Below are 15,433 nucleotides of genomic sequence, written 5' to 3'. Positions count from 1 at the left end.
CCCCCCCCCAGCGCACCCGCGGTTCTCCTCTTGGCCCCTCGTGTATAAGATGCACCTCTATTTTTAGGAAAACGTTTTTAAGAAAAAATAGCATCTTATACATGGAAAAATATGGTATATGTTGGTTATTTTTTCAAATTCAGTTTATCAACTGCTAAAGTATATTAATGCTCATATTGGGGAACCCATTGGGAAGTCCCTATTTCAAAATAATTTTATTAGCTTGCATAAATATATCATATTGTGTTTTTAATGTGCTCTTCAATGTGAACTAGCATTCGTTATAATAGAGACTTAAATATGTCATTTCAGTGAGTTAAGTAGCTCAGTAATCAGGTGGTTTTAAAAATATTTTTTCCATGGTGTTGAAGTAGAAAACATTCACTTAAAGGGGTTGAAGATGATTATAAATACATGCAAATTGTTCTGAGCATGATCAAATATATTCAGTTAAAATGGTAGTATCTATGTGCTCAAACTGTTCAAGAAAAAAAAAGAACACAATTAAGACTACAAAATCCTTTTGTAAGAACTGTTATATCATTCAGTAAAATCTGTGAGATGGCTATCTACAGCTCTTAAAATTTTTAAAATAGTAGTTAAATGTTTTTGGATGGGAATTGCTTTGTAGGTTTTTCTGCTATAACTTTAGACTGACTCTTAAGCTAAAGTGCATTAATTTAGTGTCATAACTAAAGGAGTCAATATTAGATCTAATAATAGTACATTTTTCTCTAAATCCAAATTATTGGATATTCAAGATAAATCCAAACCCCTTGTCTTAAGATTCAGAATCTTTCACAAATTATTCCTTATGCTAACTAATAACTACTAAACAGTGATACCAGGTGGAAGATTTTCCAGACAGTTTTTCTGTGCTATATTTTTCTATGGAAAATTTTAAGTATCATTTATCTCTGTGTTTATTCACAGTTGTCTGGGCTGCTGCACTGTAATCAATCATGTTAGATGGGTTAAATACAGGATATCTGTAAGTTATTCCCCTGATGCAAGCATTGACAAATCCTAGTGCTCAAGTGTACATAGGGGAACCTAGGCATAAAGTATGATAACTGTGCCCAGTACAGTTGGCTTCAAGCTGGGTCTGTACCAGACTTACACATGGTGTATTTGCCATCTGCTGCTAACATTCTTCAGTAACAAACTGAACGAAAGCTGAAATTGAAACTAACACTGTGTTTACTGTTTGTTTCATCTTCCTTAGAGGAGTGCCTCAGTTTTCCTTCTGGAAGTTTGTTTGCATAAGATCTGTTAGTCATCTAGTGCTTGTGCTAGGTCATAATGCCAATGCACAAGAAGACTAGTGTGTGACGATATTACAATGAAAACACTGAAGGATGAAAGACAGTAGGTAATCATCAGTATTGTGGACAAGAACATGTTAACAATGCAATAAGAATGAAGAAGCATTGAAAAATGTGTAGAAATTGTCCTGAGAAAAGAAAAGACATATTGGAAGTTACTGGGGCATTGGATTTTTTTTTCCACAAAAGTGTTGTGTTCTGTTTTTTGTGGAAAACCCACATCACTGCTGCAAAACATTTTGACTCTGTCTAAACCAGTTAGTTTATTAATGGGGATCACATGTCTGATGAGATTCTGGTATCTACAGAACTCTAGCAGAAGGAATATTCTGAGCTGCAGTGAAGTATAAATGCCTCTTTATTCCTCACATTTCAGTGCCAGGCAAAATAGTTTTCAGATATTTTAATATCTAATTAGATAGTACTAAATTTTAGTTGATTGGTTAAATAAAACTATTTCTTAGATGATTTATCCACAAAGCTGACTGAGGATAAATTTTGCTAAAGTACTATGTGGCAATCTTATTCGTATTTATGTTTTTGATAGTTTTAAAAATACTCTAATCCCTATGTATTGTGTAATTTTATATGATATTATTGATGGATGTACACTGCCCAGAGAGTCCCATTTGGGACTATTGGATGTAGTTTTATAAATCAAATTAAAATATCCAAGTATTATTTTTATGGATAGGTAGGACTGGTACCAACGCATTACTAAAGAGAATAACTTCAGTCATGATAGAAATTCTTATTTTAATATGGTATTTTGCTGCATAACTCTGCTGATAAGGAAATCTGTCTTCACTCCTAAAGACAAGAGAAGAAGAAAATGGGTACAGGGCTCTTCCATGACTAGGGAGGACATGACAGAAGTTTATACAACTACATGGTGTGGAGGAATTGTTCCTGAGAATGAGTCCCCTCACCATTTCAAGAACAGAACATGGTCATTCAAAAGAGAGAACACATTTATGCAGTTTTCTGACACAAGCTAAGTGTGGCTTTGGGAGTAGATGAGGCTGATACATGGAGGGATGTGGCTGTTTAGCTAAATGGAACCCGCAGGTCCAGAATTTCTGGATATCAGTTGCCTGTGTTACTTGCTTTTAGGCTTCTGGGAAGTATCGTGCTGGTCACTGTTGGAAGTGGAATACTTGAGTAGATGGATTGAGCTGACAGGCTCCTCTTATGCTGTTATGTTATCAATGTTAATGAGCTTAATTGGTTGGAGTTTCTTAAAACTGTATGCTGTTCCAGTCCATAGAGCTCAGAGAGGCATGCAGAGTCAAATTACAATAATTATACAACAGCAATACCTTAGATTAGGGTATGGTCCTTAAACATAACACATCTGCAACAAAATCACACAATTCCTGTGAAGTCCCAATTAACTAATGTTTTGCAATGTTTTCTTTAAATCACATGGCTTGGGCTCAGATGAGCTTTCCTTGGCAGAGAATTCCATACTGTCACAGAATGTATATGATTAGTTATTTTGATGGTAATTTACTACTTCACCCATAGTATAGGAGGGAGATTTATACAATGTACACGGCACATTTTTGTTTATGATGCTGTTATCCAAAGTAGCAAATGTAAACAAGAAGAACACTTAATTCCATTTGTTCTTGTGCAGATACTTTTTAAAACTGCCACTGAATATAGAGACAATCTTATACTGGTTGCTTGCTTGCTTCTATTTTGAAAGACTTAATTATTCCTGTTGTCAGTGGTAAGATTGCTTGCAAAATTGCTTCCATCTCTAAATTACTATAATTAAAGCTCTAACTTCCATATCCAGTTAGTGTTGCTGTGCAGCTGGTGCTTTTCATTAACATGTCAATTTTAGAAGTGTGTTTTGCTGCATTGTGCATAAAAATGCTAAATATTTGTTCCTATCTTCAAAATGTCTATTTTTCCTTCAGAAAATGTTTGTAATGTTATGAAAGATATTTCTCAAGTTTTAAATAGTTTAGGGACTGCTAGTAATTTGATACTGCTGGTCAGTTATGTATAACTACCATAGCAGACAGATGAGTGAAGGTTCTTGCTTGATTGTTCAGGCTGCATTAAAAACTTCTGAAAGAATACATGTAGATGGTTTTCTTTTTAAACACTCCTTTAAATAGCTGGAGTGGTTTTCAAAATTACTGCCTCATCTCTGAAACTATTAATGCACCACTAGTGTGTTGCAGTCATTATGTTCTAAATACAAGAATCTCAAGCATGACTGAAAACATTAAAAAGGCATGATAGTGGAAAACAAAGTGGAAATAGTCTGATAGTGCTCTTTTGAGCAAGTTCTTTGCCCAAAAACAACTTTATTGGTGGCAGCATCACCTTATTTTGCAACATAGACATTTCTGCATTTCCTTCTATTTGTAAATGTTCTCATACCTTACTTGCTGATCCAGCACTGCCAGAAAGTTGAGGCAGGGTATCTTGTTGCAATGTCTGATGCCAGTGTTCCATAGTGTTGAGTTCTAAGAATGCATTGGACGTTCTAATGCACATGTCATGAATGTTATTTTTACTTACAGGAACTCATGGCTAACTCTGTGTAATACAAGTAATTTTCTGAACTTACTGTTTCCATGGAAACATACATTTAAAATGATGATAACCATGTTTGTTCATCATTCAAACATATTTAATAGTGTGCGCATTTTACCAAATGTCCATTATGTGCAGTACAATATAGAATGAAATGGATGAGCTGGAATTAAGAACACGCTTTAGTAGGTTTGTGACATGTTTATAAATGGGCTTGTAGTAGAACCCCCTGAAAAAAATTTAGTTTCATGAGAGATTGCTTGACATCTCAATGGAGGGATGTGTTCACACAGAGGGATGAAATCGAGTATGGAGGAAGGTAGTTAAAATGCAGTGGCTAGCATGACTAGTGTGGCCCTCAAAGGGCAAGTTTGCAGAGGCTGAAGCATGGGTGCAACAGAGGCAGGGCCAAATTTTGTTAGACAAAATCAGGGGTCCTCAAACTTTTTCACCAGGGGACCAGTTGAAAGGTGCCGGTGCTGGGCGCAGGCCAGAAAGGTGGAGCCGGCCGTGCGGGCGGGGGCGATGTGCACAGGCACACGCGCTGAGGCGGGGGTGGGGCGTGTCATGAGGCAAGGTGAGGCATAGGCGGACACACACCATGAGGCAGGCGCACAAGGTAGCGGCTTGCTTTCTTGGAGGTCATTTTCACTGAGCAAGCAAACCGCTGCCTCCCTGCACGTGGGCTGAGGTGGGCAATGGGGGGGGGGAGCATGCATATGGGCATGGGCACACATGCTGCGGGTCCAGATGGGTATAGTGGACCGGATAAATAGGCATGGTGGGCCAGATCTGGCCCCCGGGCTGTAGTTTGGGACCCATGGACAAAACAGGGCATCCATTGTTTTGTCCTCCATACAACAACAAAGCTAAAACACAAAGAAACCCTTGAGCTATGCACACACAAACAACTTCATGACAACAAGATATGGGTCTTATACAAAATTCAGAGGCCTGCTGCAATGTCTTACTCAGAGATAATCAGTACTGCTTCATAATCACTGTACATTGTCCAGAAAAGAGAAGAAATGTTCTACAGTCAATATCTTGTCCACAAAAATAGAAAAGAAAGAATTCACAGCCGCACCATGCTTTGAAAAGAACTACCCAGAATCATTGTTTCTTAAAAATTTGTAGTGCCCCATAGCAATAACAGGAATAACAGTCAATGTATAAAGGAAGAAAGTAATGATATACTATGGTTATGGCTTTCTCTTCTCAACCTAGAAGAAAAAAGAACTTGGTTAAACAAGACGGCGTGCGCACGCACTCACTTGCTCACAGAAAAATATGGTTTTGAATTTAATACACACTGAAGAGTGAGGAATCCATGGTGTAAATGAAATATTATTATTATTATTATTATTATTATTATTAATAATAATAATAATAATAATAATAATAATAAGTCAGTTTTGCTGGTTGACCGGCCAATGCTCTGAAAATCTGTCAGTTCTTTTCTCCCTTACAGCTTTGTTCTAATAAGCTAGGAGGCTGCTGGGTATTGTGGCTTTCTCCCTTTTCTTTTGCCTTTCCCCAAGATGAATGCTAGTAAGGTGACCCTAGGCAGGCTTCCCCTGCCACAAAGGAAGGATCTGCAATTGCACAAAAGAAAATAATGAAACTGGTACAGGGGAAGAATACTCCATAGCAAGAATTGGCAGCCTCCAAGCAATTCACCTTTCTGCATGTGAAAACAGAATCAGGCTAGGTGTAACATTTTGCATGGTTGGTAGCGGGGGTGGAAGCTGGAATACAACCACAGTCAGGTATGCATTGCCCCTCCTATCCCAGGAAGACAAACCATACCAGTAAATAAAGTTAATTTAACACAGGGGTCTCAAACTCGTGGCCCGTGGGCCAGTTGTGGCCTGTGGGATGATATTTTGTGGCCCCCACTTGATATCAAAGTTTAGTGATAGTGCGGCCCGTGCGTTTTTCTCACACGCACCTACATGAGTTGTTACCCTGGGCGCAATGTTCCCTCTAAGCTGTGCACGGGGATGGGCGGGGCATGGGGGAGGGGCCCTGCGGCCTTCAAAGCGCCAGCGGTGCCCGGACCGGCCTCCGGGAGCAACGCGGGATGAGCAGCCCACCACCACCGCGGTCAGTTGTACTTTTTTTGGAATACTTGAAATCCTTTTTTTGGGGAATACTTGATGCGGCCCAGACTCACCCAGCCTCTACTTTCAGTGGCCCCCAGGTAAGTTGAGTTTGAGACCCCTGGTTTAACATATTTCACCCTCAGCTTTACAAAGACTTGCCTTTTTAAATTCAAGAGCCATTATACTTTCTTTTCCTAGCAAAGTAGAAATGTGTGGAACAAACAGTATATGTAATGGAGAGCGGTTAGTGACTGGCCAATTTAGCATGTGTGTGCTGTTTATCCACTTTTCTTTAAAAAGTCACTGATTCAACTAGACCCCTATCTAGGGCAAGTATTAAAGGTTCATATAGCTGTGCCTTTTGGTACTGTCCATGGGGTTTTCATAGCAAAGATACTGGAGTGGGTCGCCATTTCCTTCTGCTATGACCTGTCCATCTTGGGTGGCCCTACAAGGCATAGCTCATAGTTCCATTGAGCTATATAAGTCCCTTCTCCACAACAAGGTAGTGAAAATGATGTCCTTATCATCATGGGGGATTGGAATGCTAAAGGTAAAGTAGGAAGTCAAAAATTAACTGGAATAACAGGCAAGTTTGGCCTTGAAGTACAGAATGAAGCAGGGCACAGGCTGGTAGAATTTTGTCAAGAGAATACGATGGTCATAGCAAGCTTTCTTTTCCAACAACCCAAGAGATGACTCTACACATGGACATCACTAGATGGTCAACACAGAAATCAGATTGATTATGTACCCTGCAGCCAAAGATGGAGAAGCTCTATACAGTCAGTAAAAACTAGACCAGGAGCTGACTGTGGCTCAGATCATGAGCTTCTGGTTGCAAAATTTAGACTTAAATTGAAGAAAGTAGGGAAAAGCACTAGACCACTGAGGTGACAAATAGATTTAAGGAATTAGATCTGATAGACAGAGTGCCTGAAGAACTATGGATGGAGGTTCGCAACATTGTACAAGAGGTAGCAACTAAAACCATCCCAAAGAAAAAGAAATGCAAGAAAGCAAAATGGCTGAGGAAGCTTTACAAATAGCTGAGGAAAGAAGGGAAGCGAAAGGCAAGGGAAAAAGAGAAAGTTGAATGCAGAATTCCATAGAATAGCTAGAAGAGATAAGAATGCCTTCTTAAATGAACCGTGCAAAGAAATAGAAGAAAACAATAGCATAGGGAGGACCAAGAGATTTCTTCAAGAAAATTGGAGATATGAAGGGAATGTTTCATGCAAAGATGGGCATGATAAAGGACCGAAATGGCAGGGACCTAACATAGGCAGAAGAGATTAAGAAGAGGTGGCAAGATTACACAGAAGAACTATACAAGAAAGAGTTTAATGTCCCTGATAACCACGATGGGGTAGTCACTGACCTCAAGCCAGACATCCTGGAATGTGAAGTCAAATGGGCCTTAGGAAGTCTGAGCAACAACAAAGCTAGTGGAGGAGACAGTATTCCAGCTGAGCTATTCAAAATCTTAAAAGACAATGCTGTAAAAATGCTACACTCAATATGCCAGCAAATTTGGAAAACTCAGCAGTGGCCACAGGATTGGAAAAGGTCAGTTTACATTCCGATCCCAAAGAAGCGCAATGCCAAAGAATGTTCAAACTACCACACCATTGCATTCATTTCACATGCTAGCAAAGTTATGCTCAAAATCCTATAAGCTAGGCTCCAGCAGTATGTGGACTGAGATCTACCAGAAGTATAGGCAGGATTTCGAAGAGGCAGAGGAACTAGAGATCCAGTTGCCAACATATGCTGGATCATGGAGAAAGCTAGGGAGTTCCAGAAAAACATCTGCTTCTGCTTCATTGACTGTGCTAAAGCCTTTGATTGTGTGGATCACAACCAATTGTGGCAAGTTCTTAAAGAGATGACAGTACCAGACCATCTTATTTGTCTCTTGAGAAATCTATATGCAGGTCAAGAAGCAACAGTGAGAACTGGACACGGAACCACTGGTTGGTTAAAAATTGAGAAAGGAATTTGGCAAGGCTGTATACTGTCGCCCTGCCTATTTCATTTATATGCAGAGCACATCATGAGAAAGGTGGGGCTAGATGAATCACAAGTTGGAATTAAGATTGCTGGAAGAAATATCAACAACCTCAGATATGCAGATGATACCACTGTGATGGCAGAAAGTGAGAGGAACTAAAGAGCCTCTTGATGCGGGTGAAGGAGGAGACTGCAAAAGTTGGCTAGAGGAGATCAACCCTGACTGCTCTTTAGAAGGCCAGATGCTGAAGATGAAACTCAAAATACTTTGGCCACCTAATGAGAAGGAAGGACTCACTGGAGAATAGCCTAATGCTGGGAACAATTGAAGACAAAAGAAGAAGGGACGGCAGAGAATGAGGTGGCTAGATGGAGTGACTGAAGCAGTCGGTGTGAGCCTTAGTGGACTCCGGGGGAATGGTGGAGGACAGGAAGGCCTGGAGGAATGTTGTCCATGGGGTCGCGGTGGGTCAGACACGACTTTGTGACTAACAGCAACAACATAATTGTGCACCTGCCAAGAATCCAAAGGCCAACAGGGGCACACTGACAAGAGCTATCTGGAATGCTACTCCACTGTTGAAAGCTGGTAGGTGCCATTACTGACACTTTCACTGGTTTCACTGTCAAGCAAGCAGGCATTAGCACTGATGCAAAAGTTGCGGGGGTGGGGGAGTAGAAATAACTGCTGATGGCAATGGTGGTAAGAAGGTAATCTCTGAAGGTACTGAGGGTGCCTTGCGCAAGGGTCCTCAAAACTTGGAGCCAGCACTGCTTCCATTGAAACAAATAGTTGACTATTTTAAAATAAAACATTTAGCAGATTTGCCTAAACTCTCTTTTACTGTCTAACTTCAAAATCAGTTCACTCTCCATTGCTTCTTACTGGCCTCATAAATGGGTTCATGCAGTCCTTGATGTAATCTGGTAATATGAAGATACTTTGGGAATGTAACAGCTTGAGGAAGCTTAATATTCTGTGTAACTGTATGCAGTGTAGCAGTCTCATTATTTTAGAATGCTTTTTCTTACTAAATGAACAATTTGCTACTTTACTGAATATTTTAAAAATATCAAAGAACTATGCCTACAATTAAGGTGTTTCAGTTTATAAACTGGTAGTTCAATCATGTTACATCTACTTAATGTGCTCTGGCATCTGTACCAAATAACAGTAATGTTGTATTCAAATAAAATGCTGCAGAGACACAGATCAATGATGATTATTGTGCTTTTAAGAGTTCATTTTGGTTTGCATGTCTTTATCATCCCAATTTACTTTTTATGCAAATATTGATACTTCAGCTAGAGGAGCTGCAAATAGTTATCTCAGGTTTGGAATTTGCTAGTGCACTTTTCCCTCCTGTCTCTTGTTTTGTCCAAATGACTCAGGGTAGCTTGCTCCTTATCATTGCAGGTAGGACAGGATTGGTGTCCTTGTTGATATTCATATTTAAGTTTACCTTAAAAGCACATGGAAGTATATAGTGATAAAGAAGCAAATGATACTTTTTTTTCAATTCTTTAAATAAACATAGCAGTAAAAGAGTGTTGCCTATGCTAATAAAATGTTTTGCTTTTGATAATTACTCTTGATGTAATAACCTCACCTATCCATTTCACAAGGTATAGAATAGATTTGTTTTAATATGGCATATGCTAGCCATGATAATTATGCATGAGATCGCTTCTAATTGGTTTGCAAGTAAATACTTAGCATAGCTCATTGGAAATGAAAAGGTCCATATTTGCCTTATATTCATAGCTTATTTATTATGTGTCAAATTTATTGGTCAAATAAAACGTTGCCAGCTTGCAGGAGAATCACATGTGGAAATATTTCCCCTCTTTTTACTCAGGTTTCTAGGATCTATTTTGACTATAAATTTGGAGGAGTGCTTTTTGGGTTTAGTATATCATCTAGTCATTTTCTCAAATCTATTTTAAACTCATAGGCATCAAAAGCTATAGATCTTCCCAGATCTTCTTATGATCTAATCATATAGTTCTTTGCTTGCTCTTCTTTAAAGTGGAAGTTTAACAGGATTTTATATAATCGAGGTGATATTCGTCATCATGGTGGCAGAAGGGAAGTTCACAGAAACTGACTTCTCTAGCATTTCCTTTCCCTGACATCATTCCCATTAGTTTCTCCAAAAAGTATTACACAGAGTATTGTGAGACCCTCCTGAATGTGCTGCAGGTTTCTGAGAGGAAATAATTTTTTTTCCAGAATCACAACACTGTTCTTGTAACTTTATGGAGAACTGCTTCTTATGTTGAGACATACTTAGTCTTCTGTCTTGGACTGTATACAGTTAGTAAACATACTTCAGCATAGCCAACATATTATTACCACCCTCTGTTGTGAGTCTTGTAAATTTTCATCCTTTATGACTGTGTAATACCAAAAATGTGGCAGAAAGTCTGTTGACAATTGAGATACCAATTCAAAGGTATCCAAGATAACATGTGCCTAATAATTGTACTAATGATGTAGAGTTGCCAAAATCTTAGGATTTTATAGTCAATTGTGATATGGATATAGTTTATTGTGAACATTTTTCACTATGAGTAGTGTGTTTGCTATTGCAGTACAGAAATCTTATGTAGTAATAGCTTTGTGAGTTCACAACATTATATTCACATTTCTGAGCACTCTCGTATAACATTATAAATATAATATCTCTAACATTACCATCTATCCTGTTCTATCACTGTGTTCCATGAATTCATCTTATACAATTTAGGAAGTTGAGAGATGGGGAGAGCCAAAATTAAGAGCATGGTATACAGTGCACCAGAATAGAATTGACAAAGCTCTGTAAAACCTCTCATGCAGTATCAAATGTAGTTCAGCAGTCTTGTAACCAATATTGTATGGATTAGTGTTTTTGTATTACTTTATCCAAGTAATTACGTCTCAAGCAATATAAACATGTTATGAAGACCATAAGGCATTTCTGTGCTATATTTGAATATATGTGTGTGTTGTCTTTTATTCCAGTTGCCGGACCAGTAATAGAAAGAGCTTGATTGTAACCTCTAGCACATCTCCAACACTTCCACGACCGCATTCTCCACTCCATGGCCATGCAGGTAATAGAAGATATGATCACTGTGTTATTATTTGACAGAATAGCTATTTTTCATAATATAATATTTTTCATAATACTAGACATTTGTTTTTGAAGGAAATCTATCTTTGGGACTAAATTGAGTGAAATCTTATTAATAATTTATGTCTTTGATTTTGGCAGTAAACAGGAATAACATTTGCCTGTTGCCTGTAATTGCATATCATGGCATAATGCACTTAATCACCTTTGCTAGGAGGACTGAATGTTGCACAACTTTTGAGAAATAAAGAACCAATTTATGTTGTGTAGAAGACTTTTTATATTTTGTGTAGAAAGCTTTTGACCTTTTGAAACAGAAGGATTCCTGTTCTGCATTCCCTATGCTGTTCTCCACCAAATTTTTCTAAAACATATTGGTGCTGTTTGGTACTGCTGCCCCCATTCTGCTGTTTCTCTTGTGCTCATAGGACTGACTACAAATGCAACAGAAATGTGTACTTCCAACAGCAACCCTGGGAGTGAGTGGAAGTGCTCATTCCAGAATGGGATAAGTCAGTCAAGCCTCCTTTTACAACTTTGCTGACTTTCTCCATCATAGGGACACACATTTCACTCATTTCTGATTGCTGCGTGATTCACTAGCTTTCCATTGTGCTGGCAAAGCTGTCTGTCTGTCTATAACATTTTTATCCCTTCTTATATCTGGAATGGATCTCTAGACAGCTTACAAAGGACAAAAACCATAACAGCACTTAAATAAAGCATAGTCTTCAATATATAAAAATACACAGTAAAAGTCTTCAACTATTAAAGTACTGGATGAATAAAAAGGTTTTGTCCTGGCACCAAAATAAATAAAGCATCCATGTTAGATGTCCCAGGTACAGTGGTACCTTGGCTCACGAACTTAATCCGTTCCATGACTCTGGTTGTGACTCAAATTGGTCGTGAGCCAAGTCAAATTTCCCCATAAGGTTCAATGTAAATAAGGTTAACCTGTTCTGTAACCATTTTTTTAATCACAAAAATTTGAAACTAAATAGCAAAGAACAACAAAGTAACAAAGAGCAACAAAGATCACGGCCATCTCCCTCCCTGAGCATGATCGCGGCCATCTCACCCCCCAGCACGACCAATTTGGTCATGAACTGAGGCGTTCATGAACTGAGGTGCCACTGTATTATCACTATACTGTCCATTACCCCTAGAAGATGAGTCTAATAAGCTCTTGGCCTTTATTTTGTAAGTGGGATAAAGACCTCTTGTATCTCAGCACTCAAAACTTACCGAAAACAGCGTGCTTTTGATACCTCCATGAACTAACTGTGGTGGCTGTTTTATACAAATCGATCAGAGCAGGTCACTTGTGGGTGAGACCAATTCCTCTTTGAGGTCAAATCATAAACACTTTACCTGAAATAACTCTGCTGTTGCTAATTATTTTCTAGGACATTAATACTTTAATGTTCAGCATTTAAAAGACCAGAAGAGGAAGAACTTTTACCATACACTATCTGCTATCATGTCTGCAAATTCTGTTCAGATAGATATTCTACCCAATGCCTCCTAGGAAGCTTTTTCAGGAGTAAAGTAAGATGCATACAGCTGAGAGAGAAATTATTTGTGTTTTATCATTGGCTTTATTTAACATGCACTAGTAACCCTGCTTTGGTGACACTTAAATAGGCAAGTAGCAGAGACTCAGGGGCTTGCTTACTTCCCATTCCTCTTTCTCACTGTGAGAAAGTGTGAGATCTCTTAATTGATCAGATTTCTTCGCAAGGCATAAAAGAGCCAAGTGAGGAGAAGAAAAGAAAAAGAAATTTCTCAGAACAAATGAGAAATAAGGAATGGGGTATGTGGGAGAAAAAGGGAAATAGTGTTACTTTAGTCTTACCAATTTTGGGGTTTGATCATCTCCATGTAACTGCCACTTTCTCCCAAAAGCCTATGCGCAAACAAATGCAACCATTGGGCTGAAAAAGCTTTCTCATCCCTCTTCTAACTCATAAAGTTAAGAAAGATAATGTCTGCATTTTTGGAAATGCTGACCCAGACAGCCCTGCTAGTCTAGTCTAAATGCTGGCATTGATACATACAGTCTTGCTGAGGAACTCCAGGTGCTATAATTACACTGCCAATAAGTATGAATAGAATGTAAGCACATGCTGAAAACAGTGAGTATTGTTGGCTTCCCCATTATTAGTAAAATGCTACAATTCATTATTTCAAAGTCTTCTTCATACTGGATGACAGTGTATCCCCATGCCCTTTTTGTAAAGAAATACTGAAGAAATCCTTAGGAGAAAATTGGAAGCAGTTCAGCTACAGTGAACCATCTGCTTCTCTGATTCAAGAGCCCCTTATCTGATGTGGCTGATATCCAAGCGAATACTTAAGTTCACCAAAGAAAGTTGAAATGGTTGCCTGTTGATTATTGACAGAATTCACATCAGTATATGAGAATTTTAAGTTTTTTTTCTAAAGACCTATAGCTGAAAATGTTTAAAATAATTCTTCCTTTAAGTGTATTTCAAACAGTTTCATTTGGCAACTCAGCAACCATTTTCTTAAAACTAACAACTGTGTGTGTGAATTGCAGTTTATTTTACAAATAAGTCAGCTGTTATGAGGATATCTTCAAGGTGCAGATTCTTACCAGAATAGTTGCATAAATATTTGCTAAAAACTGCTGAAGAAAAGGAAAAATGGGTGATGCCACCAATAAATAGAAGAAATAAGAGGCAGCAGACTTGAAAAATGCTAAGAATAGATTATAGAAATTAGGACCAATTCCAGCTTTGTGCAAATTATGTTCTGGTTAGGGTCCTCTCAATCATTCACCCTCTTCAGGGTTACTGGGCAGTGAAAATCCAGTCAACGGCATAACATTGCAAGATATTAAACTGATAGCTCAGCCCACCTACTGAATGCTCCTTGAAGTGCTGGGAATGGGGTCCTAGGGTAGGCATTAGTATTTGACTTGCTATTGCTGGTCACTGGATGCTGATGCCAACCGAACTAAAATAAATTAAAACAACAAGCACAATACAAAAAGATCTAGCATTTTAAGTAAACAACTCTTCTTTAAGGTGAAATGAAATATATTTAATCTGGTCATAAAGATATTGTGTTTTATATTGCCTCCTAGATTAGGGCTCTTTTCCAGGTGAGCCCCTTGTCACCAGCCCTCTTTGCTGTCAGTTGCAGCTGATGTGAAAGAGGAATGCTGCTTGTGTAGCATATGGGGCTTGATTCCTGATGGGTGCTCTATAGACAGTTTCAAATTCTGTGGGAAAATGCATTCGGCATATTAATGAGGAGTGCAGTATATTTAATATCGATAATCTGAGAATATGCCATCAAGTTAAGAGGCCAAGTCAGTTAAGAAGTGTCACATCAATCAAGTGATTGGCCCTTAAGCAGCAGATTCCAACCTTAAGGTGTGGCTTGTTCTTTTCAGTTTGAAAGGGAGGAGAATTCTGCTTGGAATCAACTCTGTAGCATTAAGCCACATTTCCCCAATGACCAGTATTTTAGCGTTGCTTGTTGCTTTTGTTACTGATTCCCCCAATATTCTTGTTTTGTACTATAAAGTGAGCATAGCAGGACAGTTCTAACATAACAAAGGATTTAATAAGAGTCCGCTGTCTTGGTCTGCTTGGAAAGTTGAGGGGATGAATAGCCAGGACTTATGCTAACAGTATGTTTTGCAGTTTTCTCTCACATTGCCCTCCAGAGAATAGGTCCCTTCTAAGGGGCCATTTCTTCCTTTTCCAAGACCCCGGCTGGACATTACCATGTCCCTAAACCCATCTGTCTAATATTTAGGGAGAAATACAAGGTGGTTCTTTTTTTGTAGTCTCCCCTAATATTTGTCCTAATAATATTAATTATAGTTAATAAATATGTAATTATTTTATTTTGTGTGTGTAAACAGATTGGAAGCATCTTTTTGTTATCCTAATGAGAAGTAATAGATTAGCTTGACCTTAGATTTCAGTGTACAGTTATCTGTACCTAATATAACTCAGCTTCTTAAACATTCATTCTTATGAATTTGAAATTCACAATATACATTTTCCTGAGAATGTGATATCTGACACTAATAAGATTTGAAAGATTAGATGCTTCTAATCAATTTATGAGGAGTGCTTGTGATGAGCAGCACTCCTTTTGAGGTTGTATTTTTCTTCCATGTGCCAAACATTGCAATTGAGCTTATTTGATTGCTCACTGCAGTATACTCAGATCTTCATATTTTAATCATAGACTTTCACTTAATCATAGGATTTTGTTCTTTGTAGGGGGATACCTTCATGATGTGTATGACAGAGTGTAACAAAAATTACAA

At 38.4% G+C, this 15,433-nt stretch overlaps 1 protein-coding gene across 13 annotated transcripts in view; it reads left to right on the top strand.

Moving 5' to 3' along the window:
- The window catches only part of MAST2 (microtubule associated serine/threonine kinase 2), a 202,114-nt gene that overhangs the window by 99,463 nt on the left and 87,218 nt on the right, over window positions 1–15,433 (top strand). For 12 of the 13 annotated variants that reach the window (XM_044441608.1, XM_044441574.1, XM_044441584.1 and 9 more), the window contains one exon: window positions 11,007–11,098. In XM_044441608.1, coding sequence (XP_044297543.1) covers window positions 11,007–11,098 — 92 coding nt within the window. Of the gene's footprint in view, window positions 1–8,452; window positions 8,589–11,006; window positions 11,099–15,433 lie in introns of those variants that run through there. The other variant, XM_044441662.1, reaches the window with a different exon arrangement.

Source organism: Varanus komodoensis, unplaced genomic scaffold (genome assembly GCF_004798865.1).
Source record: "Varanus komodoensis strain SLA01 unplaced genomic scaffold, ASM479886v1 scaffold1, whole genome shotgun sequence".
Lineage (NCBI taxonomy): Eukaryota > Metazoa > Chordata > Lepidosauria > Squamata > Varanidae > Varanus > Varanus komodoensis.
This window is presented reverse-complemented; position numbering and strand designations above follow the sequence as displayed.